The sequence below is a fragment of the Glandiceps talaboti genome, chromosome 2, assembly GCF_964340395.1.
Source record: "Glandiceps talaboti chromosome 2, keGlaTala1.1, whole genome shotgun sequence".
Taxonomy (NCBI): Eukaryota; Metazoa; Hemichordata; class Enteropneusta; family Spengelidae; genus Glandiceps; species Glandiceps talaboti.
In genome coordinates, this window is record NC_135550.1 from 21,736,338 (window position 1) to 21,755,793 (window position 19,456).

General features: G+C 37.4%; 1 protein-coding gene across 1 annotated transcript; it reads left to right on the forward strand.

Annotated features, from left to right (window-relative positions):
• Positions 1–227: 227 nt before the first annotated feature.
• Positions 228–6,224, forward strand: LOC144453001 (steryl-sulfatase-like). Its single transcript, XM_078144258.1, has 6 exons — positions 228–317; positions 2,019–2,300; positions 2,571–2,693; positions 3,061–3,768; positions 4,200–4,481; positions 4,577–6,224. Exons 2-6 carry the CDS (start codon positions 2,024–2,026, stop codon positions 4,921–4,923), a joined length of 1,737 nt encoding a protein of 578 aa, XP_078000384.1. The 5' UTR covers positions 228–317; positions 2,019–2,023; the 3' UTR covers positions 4,924–6,224.
• The last annotated feature ends 13,232 nt before the right edge of the window (positions 6,225–19,456 follow it).

Genomic DNA, 19,456 nt, shown 5'->3' on the forward strand with positions numbered 1-19,456 from the left:
CATTTGTTTTCTTCTTGTTCTTTTTTAAATTTAATTTGATTTTCATGGTGCGATAAACATAAAGTATGTGTATGCCTTTGTCTGGGTTTATTTCTCTGTGTATAATTTAGTACTATTGTGTAATAGTAAAGTACAATTTAGTATAATAGTATAACACAAATCAATAATGCTTTGCGTTGACCCAACATTATGACAACATAATAGGGGTCAACGTACCGTGGTTAAACCATCTGCATTGACAATCACACTTTAAACTGTTAAGAGGGACGAGATACTAGCATAGACAGTGGAAGGGATACAGTGACTGGTGTCGACAGGTAAGACCCTATGTAGGTAACCATGGTGATATGCAGCGCACTCTGGTTAGTGAATAGACCCTCCGCCAACGTTGGTGGAGGGTCTATGGTTAGTGTCATTGTTCGAGAGTTCTGTCCAGGGGTATTTGCCGATTCGGCACAATGGATTAGAAAAGTGATAGCAGAGTTATGCGCACAAAACAATTGTACATGAGATTTGTGCGATTCGTCGTCGTCGTTGTTGATGCTGCCTGCTGAGTGCTACTCATAAGAAGCGATTTGACCGTCTATATTCGAGCTGTTGTGTATATGAAAACCGATGACGGATCATTTTGTCCCATTTCAACTCGTCCCATTCAACTCACCCCGGTGTCAACTCGACCAAATTTCAGAGCATTGGATTTCTGGGTTGATTGTTTGTTAAATATTTCAGTATCTGTTAACATTAAAAGGTCTGGTTTTCCGACCAAAACAAGAGAGGGATAAACCAAACTGAAAAGTCAGTATATTGGATATCGTAACGTCTTTTATAACCAGAATACATACACCCGTAAATCATAATGCAAATATCTGCACATTACTTTCCTACATGATTTTGAAAGAGTGGGAAGTGTTGAAACTGGGATAAGTTGAAATATTGGGACGTTGTGAACCACACCCATATACATGTAACACTACCAGCCTTTGAGGCGCGCTTCCCTGTCTTGACATGGTTAACTTTACAACTATGGCAATCACGTTAAAACCTATGGTACAAGTGGTCAAAGGTTCTACCATATTACATCACCTACCATGGCCTTTTATGATCACTACGTGGTTACTGTTCACCAAATATTATTTGTTTAAATAGTCCCATGAGACATGTGGCTATGCTTAGACTGCGAATAGATTTCTTCAGGTACTCGGATGTTTTACACTCTTATTTGATATTTCACTTTTGTTAACTCATCATTATGCACGAGACGTAATCCTTAACAAGTTCCATAACAAATAAACATTGGAGAAAATGGCACATTGTATTACAACGTATTATGTTTATAGACAAGTAGTAAAAGGTCGCACTTAGCAACAAGGTGAAAGGTCATACTCAAATGGCTACGGAAAGATCAGCTGAGAAAACGAAAGCATTATTTTGTATGCTCCGAAAGATAATACTGAGTGGGTCGTATACAGATGACTATTAAAAATTACGTAGTCAGAATCCCTCTATTATTCGAGATGACTCTAGCGGTTTTGACCCCACCCCCCACCCCCCACCCCCCACCTTTCGACTCTTGAGTCTTGATATTTAAAGCATTATGTAGAGGTTCGACCCACCTCTGCGAATGCACGTACGACTTTTGACCCCATATTGTGAACAAGGCTTGTTCTGTTTCCACGGGTAGGGTTGTTTTCAGTCATCTTTACCGGATGTAGGCGCCCCTCGTCCCGGACCCCGGGCAGCCAATGAACTAGCGATGACTGTCAAAGTGTATCAAAAGTGTTCAAAACTCGTGACCACTCAGACGATTGGAGCAGCGCCAATGGCTAAAATGTAGACTTTTGACCCCTGATTCTGGCTAAAATGTAGACTGTTGACCCCTACTTTTTGAATTTTTGAAGAGTTTGTGGTTGTAATTTTTGTCCCCCATTACCCACCCGAGTACCCCCCCCCCGGGGTGGGGGGGGGGGGTGTGACTGCAACTTGTTCTCAGATACAACTCACACCTATCCTACCAACAGAAAACATGACATCAATGGTTGGTGGCGCTATTTTCTTCTTGCTGCTGTCGGCAGCTTTAACATTGGCCAATGACGGTGGGAAGAGACCAAATTTTCTTATACTCTTGGTTGATGATCTTGGTATGGGTGATGTGGGTTGTTTTGGTAACGACACTATTCGTACACCCAACATCGACAAACTAGCATCGGAGGGAGTCAAACTAAATCATAACATGGTACCTGCACCTACCTGTACTCCGAGTAGAGCAGCTATGCTTACTGGAAGATATCCCATTAGGATGGGTGAGTAATTAGAATTGTCAATTCAAGCACAGTCAACTGGTCACCAATTATTTGGTAGAGAGAGGAAACAAAAACGTGCGAGATAAAATGTTTAATCAAACCAACAGTCGTGTCGAAGTTGGTTTGACGTGACACTGCGAATTTAGTATATTGCAAACTACTATATCGATGTAAGAAAATGTCGGCAATATATTAACATGTAACAGTAAATATGTTTCATTTTTACATTACTCCTCGCATTTTCCGTTGCCATGGGTTCTTTCTATTCAGGGCTATCCGGATCGGGAAGAGCAACAATGTTTGGTTGCAATGCCTGCACAGCTGGTATGCCGACAAGTGAAATAACCTACGCTGAAGTCTTAAAGACACAAGGATATAGCACAGCTTACCTAGGTTTGTTATCGATTATATAGATCGAAGTTTTATCAATTTCCCCGCCAAAATGTAAGCTTAGTGGAACCCGTTTACATAAATTTTCCTTTTACTCGACGACGTCGTTTATCTTCGAAAATGCATTGTATGTTGAATACGAAGGGTAACCTAGATATTATCGAATCTCTGATTGACATTAAGAGTAAGTTCAATATCGTGTACTCTTATTTGTAGCAAAAAAATCTTACGACATTATATTTTGTAGTAGTTTGCGATTTTGTAAATTTATCGTTGTATTTATATGATAGTTTTCTTTGTGATGGGATTTTCTACTCTAAGAGAGTAGCACGGTTAGACTGAACATACATTATATTGTGTTTTATTTCAGGTAAATGGCATCTAGGTTTACACAGTGGTAGCAAAGATTATGCCTATCTCCCAACGAACCAAGGTTTTGATTATTTCTATGGAACGCCTATCACAAACATGAACGAGTGTGCCGATCCACCGAATGGTCGGTCCAGTGTTTTCAGTCTATGGGACAATTTCTATACACACTGGGCTTCACTGACTGCCACTTTGTACTCCTTCGTCTTTATCCTGAGATTCTTTGGTCTCATCGCGTCAAGAGGGACACGTTTCCTCCTAGTTTTTACAACTGTCTTAGCTGTTTTAGTTTTTAACTATCCAAACACGGGGCAGCGATTTCTGTGTGTTCTTATGAAGAATCATGATGTTGTCGAGCAACCCATCAGACTAGAAAACATGACAGTTCGGTTCACCAAACAAGCCACGTCGTTCCTCCAACAGAACCAAGACAGATCTTTCCTACTGGTTATGGCCTACTTAAAGGTACACACGGCTCTTTTTACTTCCAAACAATTCAAAGGTGTTAGTCGACATAATCAGTATGGAGATAATGTAGAAGAAATGGACTGGAGTGTTGGACAGATTGTGGACACACTGGACAAACTTGGATTGAAAGAAAACACGTTCGTTTACTTCACATCTGATCATGGCGGTCATTTGGAGGAAATTTCGATAGAGAAAGGAAGGGAAGGGGAAAGAGAAGGAGGGTGGAATGGTATCTATAAAGGTATGTATGTATGTATGTATGTATGTATGTATGTATGTATGTATGTATGTATGTATGTATGTATGGATGGATGGATGGATGTATGTATCCGTGGTCTCCTTTCATCGATGTATAGTTTGGCGTTGACTTACCACGTGCACGTGCTTTAACTTGAATCATCAGTGGAAATGTATGAGTGATATGTAGACAATGAATGAAACAATTGGAGTTACATTACACTGTAGTGACGGCCTGAACGCTCTATTAGTTTCGAGCACAGCCATATATATATATATATATATATATATATATATATATATATATATATATATATATATATATATATATATATATATATATATATATATATATATATATATATATATATATATATATATATATTAGCATATTACATTCTTGACAATTCGCGACAATTCGTTTTTTCTGCCTAGGTGGGAAGTCGCAAGTATGGGAGGGAGGTATTCGTGTTCCAACAGTTGCCAGATACCCACCACTTATTCCAAAGAATTCTGAAATATCTGTCCCTACCAGCTCCATGGACTTACTACCTACAGTGGCCAAGTTAGCCAATTCTGAACTACCGAAAGATCGAATTATCGATGGAACTGATATCACTGGTCTGTTATCTGGGAAATATACAGCGCCACCACACGACTTTCTGTTTATCTATTGTGGACCGTGGATCCATGGTGTAACATTTCGTCCTGACAAAGGTAAATTCGACATTTTCATTTTCTTATTCAGTATTTTCACCAAATAATTATGTATATAGGCTAAACTTAGGTTTTTGCTTTTTTTATTGATTCAGGTGATACCACATACAAAGTTATATTCACTACTCCAAAGTGGACTGAAGGTACGCAGGCATGCTTTCATACTTGGTTGTGTGCTTGTGGTGGCCAATATGTTGATCAACACGACCCTCCGTTGGTGTTCGATCTCACCAATGATCCAGGTGAACATCGCCCTCTTGAGTCAAGCGACGGAAAGACAAGATCATTGATCGAGATGGCACGGGAAGCGGTTGAGAAACATACGAAGACCGTTGACCCAGTTGAAGACCAGTTCAAACACAAAAGGGCGATATTGTTTAGACCATGGCTTCAACCATGTTGTAATTTTCCATACTGTTCATGCCAAGAAAATGATGAATGAGGCAAACGTTTAACTTCTGCAATCACCTTGTGTCGAAACATCTGGCAAACCATATGAAGATAATCAAAATCAAATCCATCGCAACTGTCCGAGTCTGTCATGTACGTCGCATAGACTACTGCACGACATCATGACTGTGTATATATAAATAATGCTATAACATTCCTTCATCCGGGTTGTCTAAACTCACAGTGACAGAATGTCTCATAAAATGAACTCATACCTGGTGGACTTTAGGAATATGTAAAAGAAAACGAAAAAAAAAGTCTCATTGCTCACAAAGTGAAAAAGTAGTTAAAATCGCATTCAATAGATTACCGATAAGATGCACGTGGACGTGTGACTGCAGTCATAATCTTTCGATTTCGTGTGGCTATCAATGATACCGTATTTTGGTATGGTTATCTGTTCTTTTCAAGAACGCTAAAGAAACGTTTATTTCATTTTGTTTGGACAATCATTTAAATATAAAATCATGCACAATTCAAGATGTTTCTGATGTCACTAGAGAGAATCACGACTTTTGTCAGTATGTATCTACATTATTTTCATAATGGTTTAATATGAATGGATAAGGATGTTTCAGCAACGGATCAACTATCACCGCTTTAGTTCGTTCACATTTCAGGAAAGCGCTTACAATAAAATGGTACCTTGTTCGAAGTCGTTGATGAAAACTAAGAAATCTATTATGTTAATTTTTATACTCTTCAAATAGATTTTTTTTCACACTTAAGAATCCAATAGTTCAACAAATAAGCAAGATAGGACCACCTACTTTTCAGATTTTTAAAGAACAATTCGCAAATCGAAAAAAAAATCTGAAAGAATGGAAAGGTGTGGAAAATCAGCCTTTCAAAGAAACATAGGGCCATGAACACTCTTTCCCAAGACAATTCAATCACCCACCACTGCCTGAAACGCTCTTCATTTCGAAGAAAGTCAAGACCCACGCAATTCATTTGACGAACGTTTTCGTCTTTTCAAAAAGAAAAGATGGGGCCATGGTCAGACTTCACTTCGATTTGAACAAAATGTGAATTTGTGTAACCGGGGCATGTACATATTGAATCAAGTTACACTAGCGGCTATATCCGATTTGTACTAACAGGAACATTAGCCATACAAGTAACCGTTGAGTATTGTGCGCACCGTTATCTTACCTCCGCCTTGTGAGGGAATTTTTATTGGAACATCATTCTGTAATTTGCATATAATGGACAGTACTATCTTTAACTTTTTCTGTTCACTTATGCAATGTTCATCAAATTAGTTCACGTCTTTCCTCTTCTATGCGTCCCTGGCGAGCGCATGAACAAATTGAGGGCATTTCGCCATGCTAACTTTGACGTATAACTGTTTTAACTACTTTAATATTCTTCCGCTGAATAAAATGAAATGAAACAACGATATTACAAAACGTTCAATTATATTGATGGGGCTATGGAAGAAAATTATATTTCATTTATAACTTTATAATTACTTTGATGACATGGATTTTTGTCATGTATGAAAGACTGTTGGTGTTAGCAGCAGATATTTTGTCACTTAGCAACGCCCGGAACTTTTGACCACTGAGCGGCGACAGTAGGGAGCCCTCCACGACACTTTCAGGAGAGGGAAACCACTGACGTGACGTGACGTGACAAACGTGAAAACTTCGAATGTCTACATAGTATACGTGATCACATTGTTTATGTGAACGTCAGAGTTGAAGTTTGTAGCGTGTCGTAGATATACAACACTGAGAAGTGCCGTATCTTATCTGTTTCTGTGATAATCCAAAATGGGAAATCAACGTTCTCGACAAGGTAAGTTTGGATGATGACAGTGAAGGATGGACATAGAGACAGGGCCATGGACACGTTCAAAATTATTAGTATATATGTATGAGATACGTGTATTACACTGGACTGAAGTCATACACTGTTTCAAACTGTTCACATCACCATAAGTTACCACCTGAACTGAAGTCATTATGTTTATATAATTCGAAGACACTTTTTAAAACTTTTAAATCTTAAACTGTGTGCAGTATGTTGTGTCATTTTAATGAACAATTATATTGATGAGATACTGTGACTACTTGAAGAATTAGTAGTAACTATCTTTGACAGCTCGAGAAAATTCGTGTGTAAAAGGTAACATTTGTTCATGATATCTTTCATTTGTTTAGATGAACCAACTGTTGCCGAAGTCGAGGAAGACGAGCCAATCAACTGTTTCATGTCATACACAGATTTGTTTTGTATTGTAAGAGACATGGAAGAATTAGAACAAAAAATTGATAAAGAAGACACGAATTGGTTTGATAATCTAAAAAAGACAATAACAAATCAAATCAAAGAAATCCTTTTCATACAAGAAAAAGCAAAATCATTACGAACACTAGTGAAAAAAGCATTTGGAAGTGAGAAACCCGTAATGGAAGAGAAACTGAATGGTGCTTGTAATTGTACAGATAGTTTCAAAACCGAACAAGGTACGTATGTTTACCCATACCACTCATCTTTCGGCGTCATTTAAAAGTGACCTGTTCTTTATCAATTGTATCATGATTTTCTAAATGCATGTCTGCCGAAGTTTGTTTGTTTGTTTGTTTGTTTGTTATTGTGTTTCCTTGGTCTTTTATTGTTGTTTTCAAATTTGACAAGTAAATGTCATAGTATGACTCTCTCTGTTCGTTTGTCTCGTAGTAACTTTTTTTTCTTGCTACATCTCGTAAAATGTACATAATTCGATTTTCATACTGGTTTTATGTATTCATAATATTTCAGAGACCGAGGTAATTGATGATAGCGATACCATGGCAACAGAAGAGGATGAATATGTCACACCACCAAGGAACAGAGGAAACTTTTTCCAGCGATTTAGGAAAGTGTTCTCGGGTTCAAAGAAAAGACATCGGCGTGATTCAAAGAGAGCTTAATTTCTAACAATTGTAGAGTTACTGTTTTCATGACAGAACCACTTAATGTCATCTTCTAAGCATACTGCCTAGCTATCCTATTGGAATTTGTCGGAAACAACCATCACTCTACCAACTTGGATCGGTGGTTGAGTGCCAAGTATCAGTCCAGATTTACGTCATTCAATTCAATTTCATCACCAGTCCTCGTATTGTAGCAGGCGACGTATATTCAGCAGTCCTACTATCTGAACATGTTCTTATGTTTCTGGATCCCCCCCCCTCAATCCAGTCCCCCAAATATTTGAACTGTTTACATACATGTTGGTAGTTCTTGATTCTGGTCGTCCTGTCTTTACACAATCGAGCGGATTCGTCGAATGGCATTGCACTGCTGATAAGAGAATATGTTGAATGGCGTCGTTGATGGCGTAGTTTACTTTCGAATTCACAAGCTGACGTTGACATCTATGGAAATAGAGTTCGTAGGAATGAAATATTCTTGCTTCTCCTGGTGTTCTTGTTGTTTTACGAATTGTCAGTTGATATGAATAAATCAACAAAATAATTTATCAAAATATTTATAAACCACTGAAGACAAATATATATGTGTATCGTCATTTATTTAAAACTGTCAGCGTTTGAAACATTTTGATTTATATGAAGTTTTCAAACTTAAGTTAGTTATTACGTCAAATCAGTTCCTTCATTCCAACATGTGTATCAAGTATTCGCCAACAATTTTACGCAAGCAGCAGGAAGAGAAATACATATTTGTAAATGTGCTTTCATGATTAGTATACATACTGTGTAGAATATGGAGACGAACTATTGCATCTTGTTGATGTAATACATGCCAGGTCACAAGTGTCACGGATGCATCGATGACAAAACATCACTTTCTGATATTCAAGATATTCGGAACTTTCCACAATTTCATATCAGATGATAAAGTTTTGATGTGTGACTTGAGGTCACAGTGAACTCTAAGCTGTCCTGAATTGATACTTAGAACAACAATGTTTGCAATTCGCGACTTCAGAGATGACAACATTAAGTTTCTTTAAAAGATCATCGGTGTAAAATACATGTAATGATTAATTACAGGCCAACTGGAAGAGCAATGGCTCGATCAAATTCTTTAACTACTTTTCATATTTGTCAATAGTATTTGCATTGAATTAAGGCAATGTCACTCTTTCGTTTGGTTTTTATGATTTCATCATCCAATCATTTGAATATTGTATAATTTGTTGTTTGTTTTAAATTTGGGATAAAGATGGATTCACTTCAGAAGAAAGCAAGCTGAAGGAGATAGCTAGGCCTAGACAAGGAGCTTCGATCTGTTCCGTGTCTAATTCTATAATTATGGTTCCAAGTTAACCATGAACATTGTATGTAGTCTGAGTTATTCCCCAAAGTTCGAGAATCCTGATACCCGATGTAAGAGTGGAAAGAGTGGCTGGAGAGAATGAGATCTGTCTGGAGAATTAACGTTAACATTAGAGGTCGACGTCAGACCATCAGTGACCAATAGTAAAGATAGCATTGATCGATCTTATTTGTTTCACCACAGATAACTGTGTTGGTTGTCTGTGGTTACACAAACAATTTACTCGTAAATGTCGCTAATATAGCATTTCATGAATAACAAAACTCATCTACCTTAGTCATTATAAGTATGTATATGGTGGGGGAGGGAGTGGGATGCCTACATTAATTATTTTGCATGAGAGTAGCACTTCTATTAGTGTGTACATTGATTTTGTTCGAGTTTGTGGGAATTTGCTATGGCGACACTGAGACTAATCGCCTGGAAACATGATACAGTCCAAGGATTTTGTTCATTGACCAATAAGCAATAATATTGCAGATAAAAGAAATTCCATCTTGTTAGAAATTTCATATCTGATTCCCCTGTACTTGGTAAACAACTGAGAGATGAAACATGATGACATCGAGGAAGTTCTTTAAAAATGAATCAAATTCCACCATGAAAACTTTGTGAAATGTAAATTCTTTCCTCACTCAGCTTTATTATGATAGGCCTTTTTTAAAAAGATGAACAATAAATTATGTCAGTACTAGTATGGTGGTTTTATGATATCTTGTGATTTCAGTACATCACGTGATAGTTTTGAGCATTACACGTGCTTTGCTGAAACGATACAAATGTATGACATACGTCACGTCTGAAAACTGTTTTGTTGTTGTTATAAAGTTTAATTTTTATTATTTATTGAGTTCGGACTGTGTCAAACACGAAGATAGTCGAGTGCATTACGGTTAACCGCTAGAGTGGGCTTTGTTGTCGCCTTTTATCACCAAATCCGAACATAATAACGTTAGAGTGAATGGAGCAATAAAGGAAGCCGACTGGGTGACATGACACAGCCCTGCAATTTTACAGTAGCCAAAGCAAGCCAACACAAACAACACTCGGCGTTGTGTTCGTTCCTTCTCCATTGTTCAGTTACTCAAGTCAATAGCTGGATCGCTGGTTTTTAACGCTGTACTGTATCTTGAGTTGTCACCGTGTGCTTAGAAGCACAGCCCGAGCGTGTGTTTGGTTACTGAAGAATTTTCTTGTAATCCTGTTTGGGTAGTGACAACAGCCGAACCCAAGTGTATCGGCAGTGTCTAACCTCTCACCTGTAGTCAACGTGTTAAGACTCCCTGTCACCATATATATCTACGACCAGAGCTCGACGACTATAAATCCACTTTACCTCAGTACAGAATATTTTCAACTCTCGCAAGAGTGGGTATGATGTGAAAAATTTTGACCTCTCTCCTAACTTTTTATCCGTTTATTGGTCATCATGGCAACTGTTACATCACATACGGCAGCGAGACAGGTAAGTTCGTTTGAACAATATTGAAGTAGTTTGGTAAACTCAGTGTATCGGCGGTGTAACAAGTACTATTGTGATAGCGACTAATTTGACAAGCTAAGCATTGAGTTGGCTACACAAAATGACTTTTCAGCCGTTAAATTACACTCCTTGCAACTGGTCTTTGTCATGAAGACGAAACTTGGCCGTTGTGCGTGAGCAATCAGTAGTATTTGATACACAAAAGACACTCATTAATAACATTCACGCCACACGGAGAAGATTTTCTTACCTTAGCACGTACGTATGAACCTGTCTGTACACAAATCTCTCCTCGGATCAGTCCTGACCCATTTAATCACCATGGCTTACACGAATTTTCTTTAAATTCACGGTTACTCAGAAAGTAATAATGTTTGATAACTACTCGATCGGTATCATTCGCTAGTATGTTAATCATACTCTGTGTATATCAAGATTTTTCGATAGCACCAACCAAACTACTTCTCATCGAGTAATAGCAGTAGCCTATCTATAATTTGTTCCCCAAAACACAATTTAAAAACTTCCTGCTAAAAAACCAAAGTTCTAATGTCATTTAGCCGATGCGTTTATACGAGCAGCGGCGGGGGGGGGGGGGGGGTTTCAATCGCATGAATTGAAGCCAAAACCCGCAGTTCAAGAAGTCGTGATTTAATTGAATTCAAAAACAGATCTGGTTTCTATGGTTTAGGAGATAACGTGTGTTGAATGTATTTAGTAGTTTTGATAAGGTAAGTGACATAGCTCAATAGAACAATCGTCTCTAATAGTTGAGTAACCGGGATACCTTTGCCTACCATGTAAGTCTTTTATTGGTTTTTCTTATTTCCACTAATCAATGCTCTTTGACCCTGTCTTGGTTTACGAGTGACAATATACATTGTCTCTGTTATTGATTAGGTTAACTTGATAGTTGATCAAAGACTCTCTTACAGAAATTGGTGCCACATTGCGAGTCAACAAGTGCCTCATTAAGAGCTGTGCTGGGTGACAGACATACTACAGGTATGTTGTTTAGCTATTTCATGTCCCTCCTCATTCAATACACCAACAATACTTCTAAACTACCGTGTCTGGTAATATTACCACACAGAAAAGGAAACGTTTTTTTAACTGATCAATTTAATGTACTCTTTATGAACTAGTTAGACTATTATTACCACTTGTCTGGAATGATAAATGCCGACATCACATGTGCATTCTTTTCCGACAGTAAATGAATTGTACAGCTGCTACACATTGTCCAGTTATATCGACGATATATATATATATATATATATATATATATATATATATATATATATATATATATATATATATATCGTGTCCTTGAAGTGAGGTACGTATAGTATCAACGAAAATGGGGGAAGGGAGAATTACAGACAGACAGACAGACAGACAGACAGACAGACAGACAGACAGACAGACAGACAGGGATCGAACGCCACAACAAAGAGGAGGAAGTATAAAAGTTATTCTTCGAGAAGAAGAGGGGTGTCGTCAATTTTAATATTTGCGTTTTTTTCCATCATAACAAAATTAGAGAACTACATTAGTATCTCAACACTTATACAAATTATTTTTATAATGTTGATTTGAGTATCAGCTTTCCTTACCTTAGCTACTTAAACGACCAATGTATTCCAGATAAACTCGATAGAAAACATATGAACCACAGACACTTGGTAAACTAATATGACAAGAACTTAATATTAATTGGTAATTACTAGATGTCTTTACAAAATACTGTCGAATATTATATTTCATTTTTTGTCTGTCTTTTTTTTTTAGAATGTCTGACATTTTGGGAAGACGACAATTCTTTCTTTTCAATATGTCAGGTAAGACATAGATGCTACTTAAATTTGTTTAAGGTTTATAAGTAGAATCATACAAATGTTAAATTGTTTTTATCTATTTATTTATTTATTTATTTATTTATTTATTAGTTTGTTTTGTTAGTTGTTTTGTTTTGTTTTGTTTTGTAATATGGCTCCCGTGCTTCCTGTGGAAGCACGTGACAATTCAAGTAGAACGGCCTCACCTGACAATATGCTATGACCAACGCTATAAATCTCACGAAATCCTCCCATTGTACAAGTTGTGGTGACGAATTCCCATGCCACAATATGTATAACTCAGAGTCTGCTAATTAAAATCAAACTCGTCGTCACGAATAATGAAGTATGGGAATTTCGAAGTTTTATCAATCTGTTCATTTCTGTTTTGTGTTATTTCTAAATGATATATAAATCTATAGTCACCTCCATGGTCATGAGGTATGAGTTGTTCCTGAGATTCAGTGAATCTTTTATTTACTGGTGGAACTATATGGTCCAAAATCTATAGATAAATAAACACATAATGTTCTCATTCATACTCGGTCATTTTCCAAAACGGCCTTGTTTACCTGTCTTTACCTCGTACAATTTACCTTTGTTTAATTTCGTTACTAAGCGACCAAGGCGTCTGAAAAGTCTCAAGGGAGTACTTGGAGCAAGTGCAGATGAACCACAATACCTGAAGAGACATCCACCTGCTACGTATACATTTGTTGGTTTAGCACCGTGTGAAGGCAACTACACAGCTAAGGTATGTACAGACTACCCTTGTGTCATATAGCTTATCGTTATGTCAGTCCTATAACATCGTCACTATTTGGCGCAAATAAGTACATGCACCGCTGCTGACCCTTGTCGTAAAACTATTGACCTCTTACATTTTGTAATGGTAATGATAACAATATTTTGGCTTCATCATCTATTCATATGTGTGTGTGTGTGTGTGTGTGTGTGTGTGTGTGTGTGTATGTGTGTGCGTGTGTGTGTGTGTGTGTGCGTGTGTGTTATTTATTTATTTTGTAGTTATGTTTTGTTTTGTTTACTTCTTTTTTTCTTGATTTGTTTATCTACCGGAATTCCTTGTTACAGAATAAGTTTGTTGACTTTTGTTGACTGATGTGAAATATGTATCTTTATATTGATGTTATCAGAGTCTGGTAAAAATTCCTGAGCCTGGTTTTGAGAGGTCCTTTAAAGGTCTGAGTTGCGGCGAAGCTTTACTGAGTAAGCCTCCTTTCCACTGGGAATCTTCCAGACCTAGCAAATCACTCTTTACTCCAGTCAGAAGTTCTAGATACACTGTCTCACCTCGCAAATCACAGTACACGAGTAAAATGGATTCCGGATTTAGAGACAGCTCATCTGCCTACAGTTATGATAGCTCAAAAACTGGTAAGTATGTAAGTCGAAGTGGTAATTTATTTTAGGTGTAAATACGAGCTGCCTGGGAAATGGCCATGGGAAGACGGGTGACAGCGCCATCAACGACATATTTTTCAAATTCTCTCTCTCTCTCTCTCTCTCTCTCTCTCTCTCTCTCTCTCTCTCTCTCTCTCTCTCTCTCTCTCTCTCTCTCTCTCTCTATCTCCTCATTGAAAGTGTTTGTCTTGTTTGAAAATCAAGAATATCAAAAGATTTTTTTTTAAATTCAAACTTCTTTTTCGTCCATTACAGATAGATCTTCCTATATCACAGTGGGTAACGCAAGTTACAAAAGTCGAGATGCAAGTTCCCATTTCAAAGTTCCCCGGACAACTCCAGTGACAACGGTAACGCCGATCAGTATTACATTGGACATAAGTCTTATCCGTAAGGACAGCGTTGGTGAAGCATTATAAAAGTCAATGTGTGTGTGTCTTTGCAACGACAGTACTCGAATAGTGGATTTAGAGGATGAATACCGCCATTGGCTTGGTTTGCCTGGTTGAACCATGTATCTATCATTGATTATAGATCCATGGTTGAACGTACATTGTCACCTTGGTTTAACTCTCATTAACGAATGAGTTGAAAATGTGAAATATAGTCTGTAAAATATATACGTCTTTAATATCGGAGCATCATGTTGGCCCTACGTTCTCATGTCCGTACTGAATAGTGAAAGTGGTCACCGTGGCTGATAGGGCGTGATCGCCACTACACGATGTCTCGTACAGTTTATGCGTCGAAGGCTTGCATCATACATAGGATATTGGTTTAAATATTCATCACTTACTTACTCTGTTTGTCATTTAATTCAGGTACAACTATTTGGCTATCACTCACGTCAGTTACAACAATATCACCTTTAACTAGCGGACATATTACTTCAGATATGTTTATACTCGAAACTGACGATCACCATATGCCACGTGTGTCGTCAGATGAAGTGATGAATGACTACAAGTACTCAGATAAAACATTTTAGCAGCTCTTACACAATTATTGAGCGCACATGACACACACACTGGTCAACAGTCCGTATACTTTACCCCCATTTACAGGTAGCAACGTGTTTTGTGAATAGAAATAAACGTGAAAATACACATCAGGATACAATAACTTTTTCAAATCCAAAGTTTGCAAGTTAATTTGATTTTTTAACCAATCCTTCCATTTCAAAATGTAAAGGGTTTTTCTGTGTTTTTTTTATCAATTGCCAATTGTTACTTCAAGTTTCTCTGACAACTCCACCTATATTTCATCAATCACTCTGCCTTTAATTTATATTGATATTGCAACTTGTATATAGAGTACTTTTTATATCACAATAGTGTTGGAATGTAAAAATGTGCAATGTTACTACCAAACCAGAGTGTAGAGTTTCAATTAAACGGTGTGATTTTTTCAGCTCTCACACAAGGGTTTTTTGTCACTTTACAAAATTATGTAAAACAATATACTCACTGGTAGTGCGCAAAGCATATAAAATGATGCATCACTATTGGATGAACAAATAGAAGATTCAAACACAAAACAGTTTATTTGTCACGGTTCGCAGTGAGATCAATGTAACATTTCATGTGCATGCACGCTATCATAAAGACCGTACACCTACAGATGTTGTAACTGTAAGTATCATTTAGATTTTGGGATTCAATATGTGTTCAAGATTTTCCGACCTGTCTGAAGTGTAAAAGTATATCTCAACATTTAAGCTTTAATATACGAAACTTAAGTATTCACTAAAAACACTATTTTTTTGTGAACGTGCAATTTAGTGTGTATATGTTGACAACAGTTTATCTTTTGAAGGATAAGCAAAATTATTTAAATTCGGAATGCAAATGAGCCATACTACATTTGGCGCACTCGTCAGAGAAATTTTATACAATAAATGATTTTTTGCTTATGATATTATTGTGTAATGGTAATCTTGTTAAATGTTGCAAAAAAAAAATTACTTTTTAGGTAATTGAATTAACTTCCTTCTCGACCAAAAAACAAACAAACAAAAAAACAAAAACAAAAAAACTGTAGAAATATAATTAAAGTAATGTCCAATAATTCGGTCGAGATATAGTGTGAATCAACCTTGATTAATGACGTGAATGATTAACTAGAAAGACGTGATTTGAATTTTCCAATATAAACCATAGACCCTACGTATAAACTGATCTTTGGACAACTTAGAAATAACAAAAGTCGTTACACCTAGTCTATTGTATTGGGGGCAGGGGGGATGAAATGTCTATCTTGTGACTATGAGGAAGGAAGGGTGTGGGAGTTGGTTCCTGGTGTCCCAATCCCTATCCCAGAGAGAAAAAAGATAGAGGCTTATATCCCTAGATTGGCATTTATTGTTACCTTTCACTGCAATAATTACTTCAGAATCAAGAACGCCAAGAATCCAATCCACAAACATCATTCCATTCACACTCAGCGCAAGTTACTGCAACCTTGTAAAGATGAATTGGTGCGTGTCGGCGATTGAATAACCAACAAAGGACAAAACTTTAGCATGCAAAGAATTTTGACATCAGTGAAATACTGTGTGCTAGACCTATATATAGAAAGCTACACATTTGCGTTAAATACAATTGTGTATTTTTGAGTGCGCGAACAATCTCCGCGAAAGTTCCGTCTAGAGGTAGAAAATATAATGTAAAACGTGAAAGAGTTTATATAAGGTCAACCCCAGTGAGTCACGTGACCTATCAGTAGCCCTAACATGCACAATCATCACAGACAAGTAACTGTGCAATCATGAACGAGAGGGGAACTATGAATATGCACGGTATACAATCATGCATGTTAAACAAAGATCGAAATGTCACTGGGAACGAGGCGGGGCCTATTTACCTGCACAAAACGACCATATTATACCTAGCCTAGTGTCTGTGAACGTTACCGAAAGAGACAGGTTTAAAGCAGGCGAACATTGAAGTCAACGACTACAGTAGGAGCTTCGACGAGGGAAACTGAGTCAAAATGTCACGCCATCATGTAAGTTGTCTTGTCAGTGTTATGTGTTCAGTTACTCAGAATGTCTGTCAAATAGTTATAGTACAGGTCAGAGTCCATTTAATGGTTTTGGGGTAACCATCCTTTATTTTATCCGAGGCGAATATGTTTACGTTTTAACCACTGAGAAGGTCGACATATTCTCATGTAGCTCTGTTAAGCAACCCTCTTATCACAAATTCTCCTCTCAGCACAAATCTTTTTGCTGCGAAGTGGTCACAGAGTTTCTCTTTGGATAGATACGTACAAAGCTGTCTAGAGGTACTGTGTTGGAGACCTGGTCGATTTTTTACACATACTTTACTGAATAACAGATGTAGTCTTAGGAGTAGCAGCACGTGTGTTTACGGGTGGGTGGTATTGTAACAGTTGACAAGGTGGGGGCAGTGTCATTCAAATGATTTTAAAACGATAATGCGAACAGTTTCGCTCATGGTCAAATAGTTTGCGAACACTTTCGAATGGAATTGAGAGCACGGTTGTATCATCTCCCCTTATACTTCCATGGTTGGAACAATGGGGACAAGTGGGAGAGAGTATGGGGAACTGGCAACACTCGTCTACAAATCCGTAACAGGTAATGCACCTAGTTACCTCACTGAAATGTTCAATCTTTCCAACCAAATTCATCTTCATAACACAAGACAGGCCAGTAAAGGTAACATATACATCCCTACAGTTAAAACTGAATATGGGAAACGGGCATTTCACTATAGTGGTGCTGTTCTATGGAACAATCTACCCCTATCCATAAGATCAGCTCCAAACTCATCGATATTTAAAAGACATCTTAAGAATGTAGTCTGTTAATGTGGGTGGATATCTTTTAAAGTGCACTGTCCGTCTGTAACTTTTGGTTTGTCCCTTTTGTTTGTTTGTTTTCTGTGTACGTAATCTTGCAACAGGTTCCATTGGGAGAACAGTGTTAATGCACCGAAATGGTGTCTGTATATGAAAGATAAATAAATAAATAAATAAATAACCTATTGTGTGATATTGTACGTAAGGCTTGCATAAATAGATTTAACTAAAAACAGCCTACCTATTTTACCTTTGAAGATATACTGTATTGGTTAGCATGTACTTCGCGCGAAATGTCACAGAACGAAGATCAAACCTTCCTGTAGTCATCGAGATATATATAGTTACCGTGCAGTAGAAACAATAATGACACATGAATTAGTTTTAATACACAGTCGATGAAAGTCTAATTTCTATAGAAATAAGAAATATATGACATGTATATTTCATTTCTAATATACCCATTGTATAGATGGTATATTAGGTGATAGTGGCTCCTTGACCAAATAAAACAGACTAGAACCCGTTGACATGAGAGGACTTCAGGACTTCTTATGCTCTGCAAAATGGCAATCAAGCAAAGCTGACACACGTATACACAGTCCCCTCCACTGTCTATAGTTGTACATGCAGAAAAAACAAGTATAACAAAATCACTCTACGTCTTGTGTGGATTTCACTTCTGCCTGAGTGTGAGATTGTCACAGAATATTAGATTTCGATACATTATTCGCGATTTCAGCAATCCATGGTATAGGCAAGCCAATTCAGTGATTGTGTTAATCGTAGGGTGTAAGGTCAGCGTGGGTTTACTATACCTTTGTCTGTGTATAAAATAGAAATTCCATTCCCTTATCTAGTAAGGATAAAGTAAGTTGAAATCTCTGCAATTCGATCGGATTTATGTAACACCAAGGTCTCTTAAATTACCCGTGATTTCATGGCGCTCAACCGCAGTTCCTTTCTGAGAATCGTACTAGTGAAGATGATGTACTTAGCGACTCTCCGTTGGCATGTCCAGTCTTGTATAATACCATTAATATGATATGGTATCGTTAAAGTACCACATATTTCTTTCGCCCTTTGAAACACGGTATATATACAGGTCATGGTATGCTCTGATAAGCCTTTTTGAAAAATACCAATTTGCGAAATGTGAAATTTGTGCCGAAGGCTGCAGTTGGGAATAAGGAATGGGAGATTTGCTAAAGTGTTACCTATAATTTAACTTTAGTATACCGTGTAATCTTATAAAAGCATACGTTGTGAAACATTGGTTATATTATGAGTACCTCACACCACTAAAGAAAGGTCCAAGTAAATACTACTAAACAGACCAAGGTGGCATATATCTCAGACCACTATGGAAGAAGTCAAAGAAGTTAAGTACTTGGGTATTATTAACACAACCTGAAATGGGATCAGCAGACATGTCATGCAGTCACAATAGCCACCAAAATACTAAACTTCACTCAAAGAAACTGTCATCACTGTTCTAGGACTGTCAAAGAAAACCTGTTCAAAACTATAGTCCAACCACACCTTAAATATGCTTATCAGCACCCTGGAACCCAGGAGCACACAAGAATATTGAAACCCTCCAAAAAGTTAAACGCAGAGCAGCAAGATTTGTACTTAGGGATTACAAACCAAAATCAAGTGTT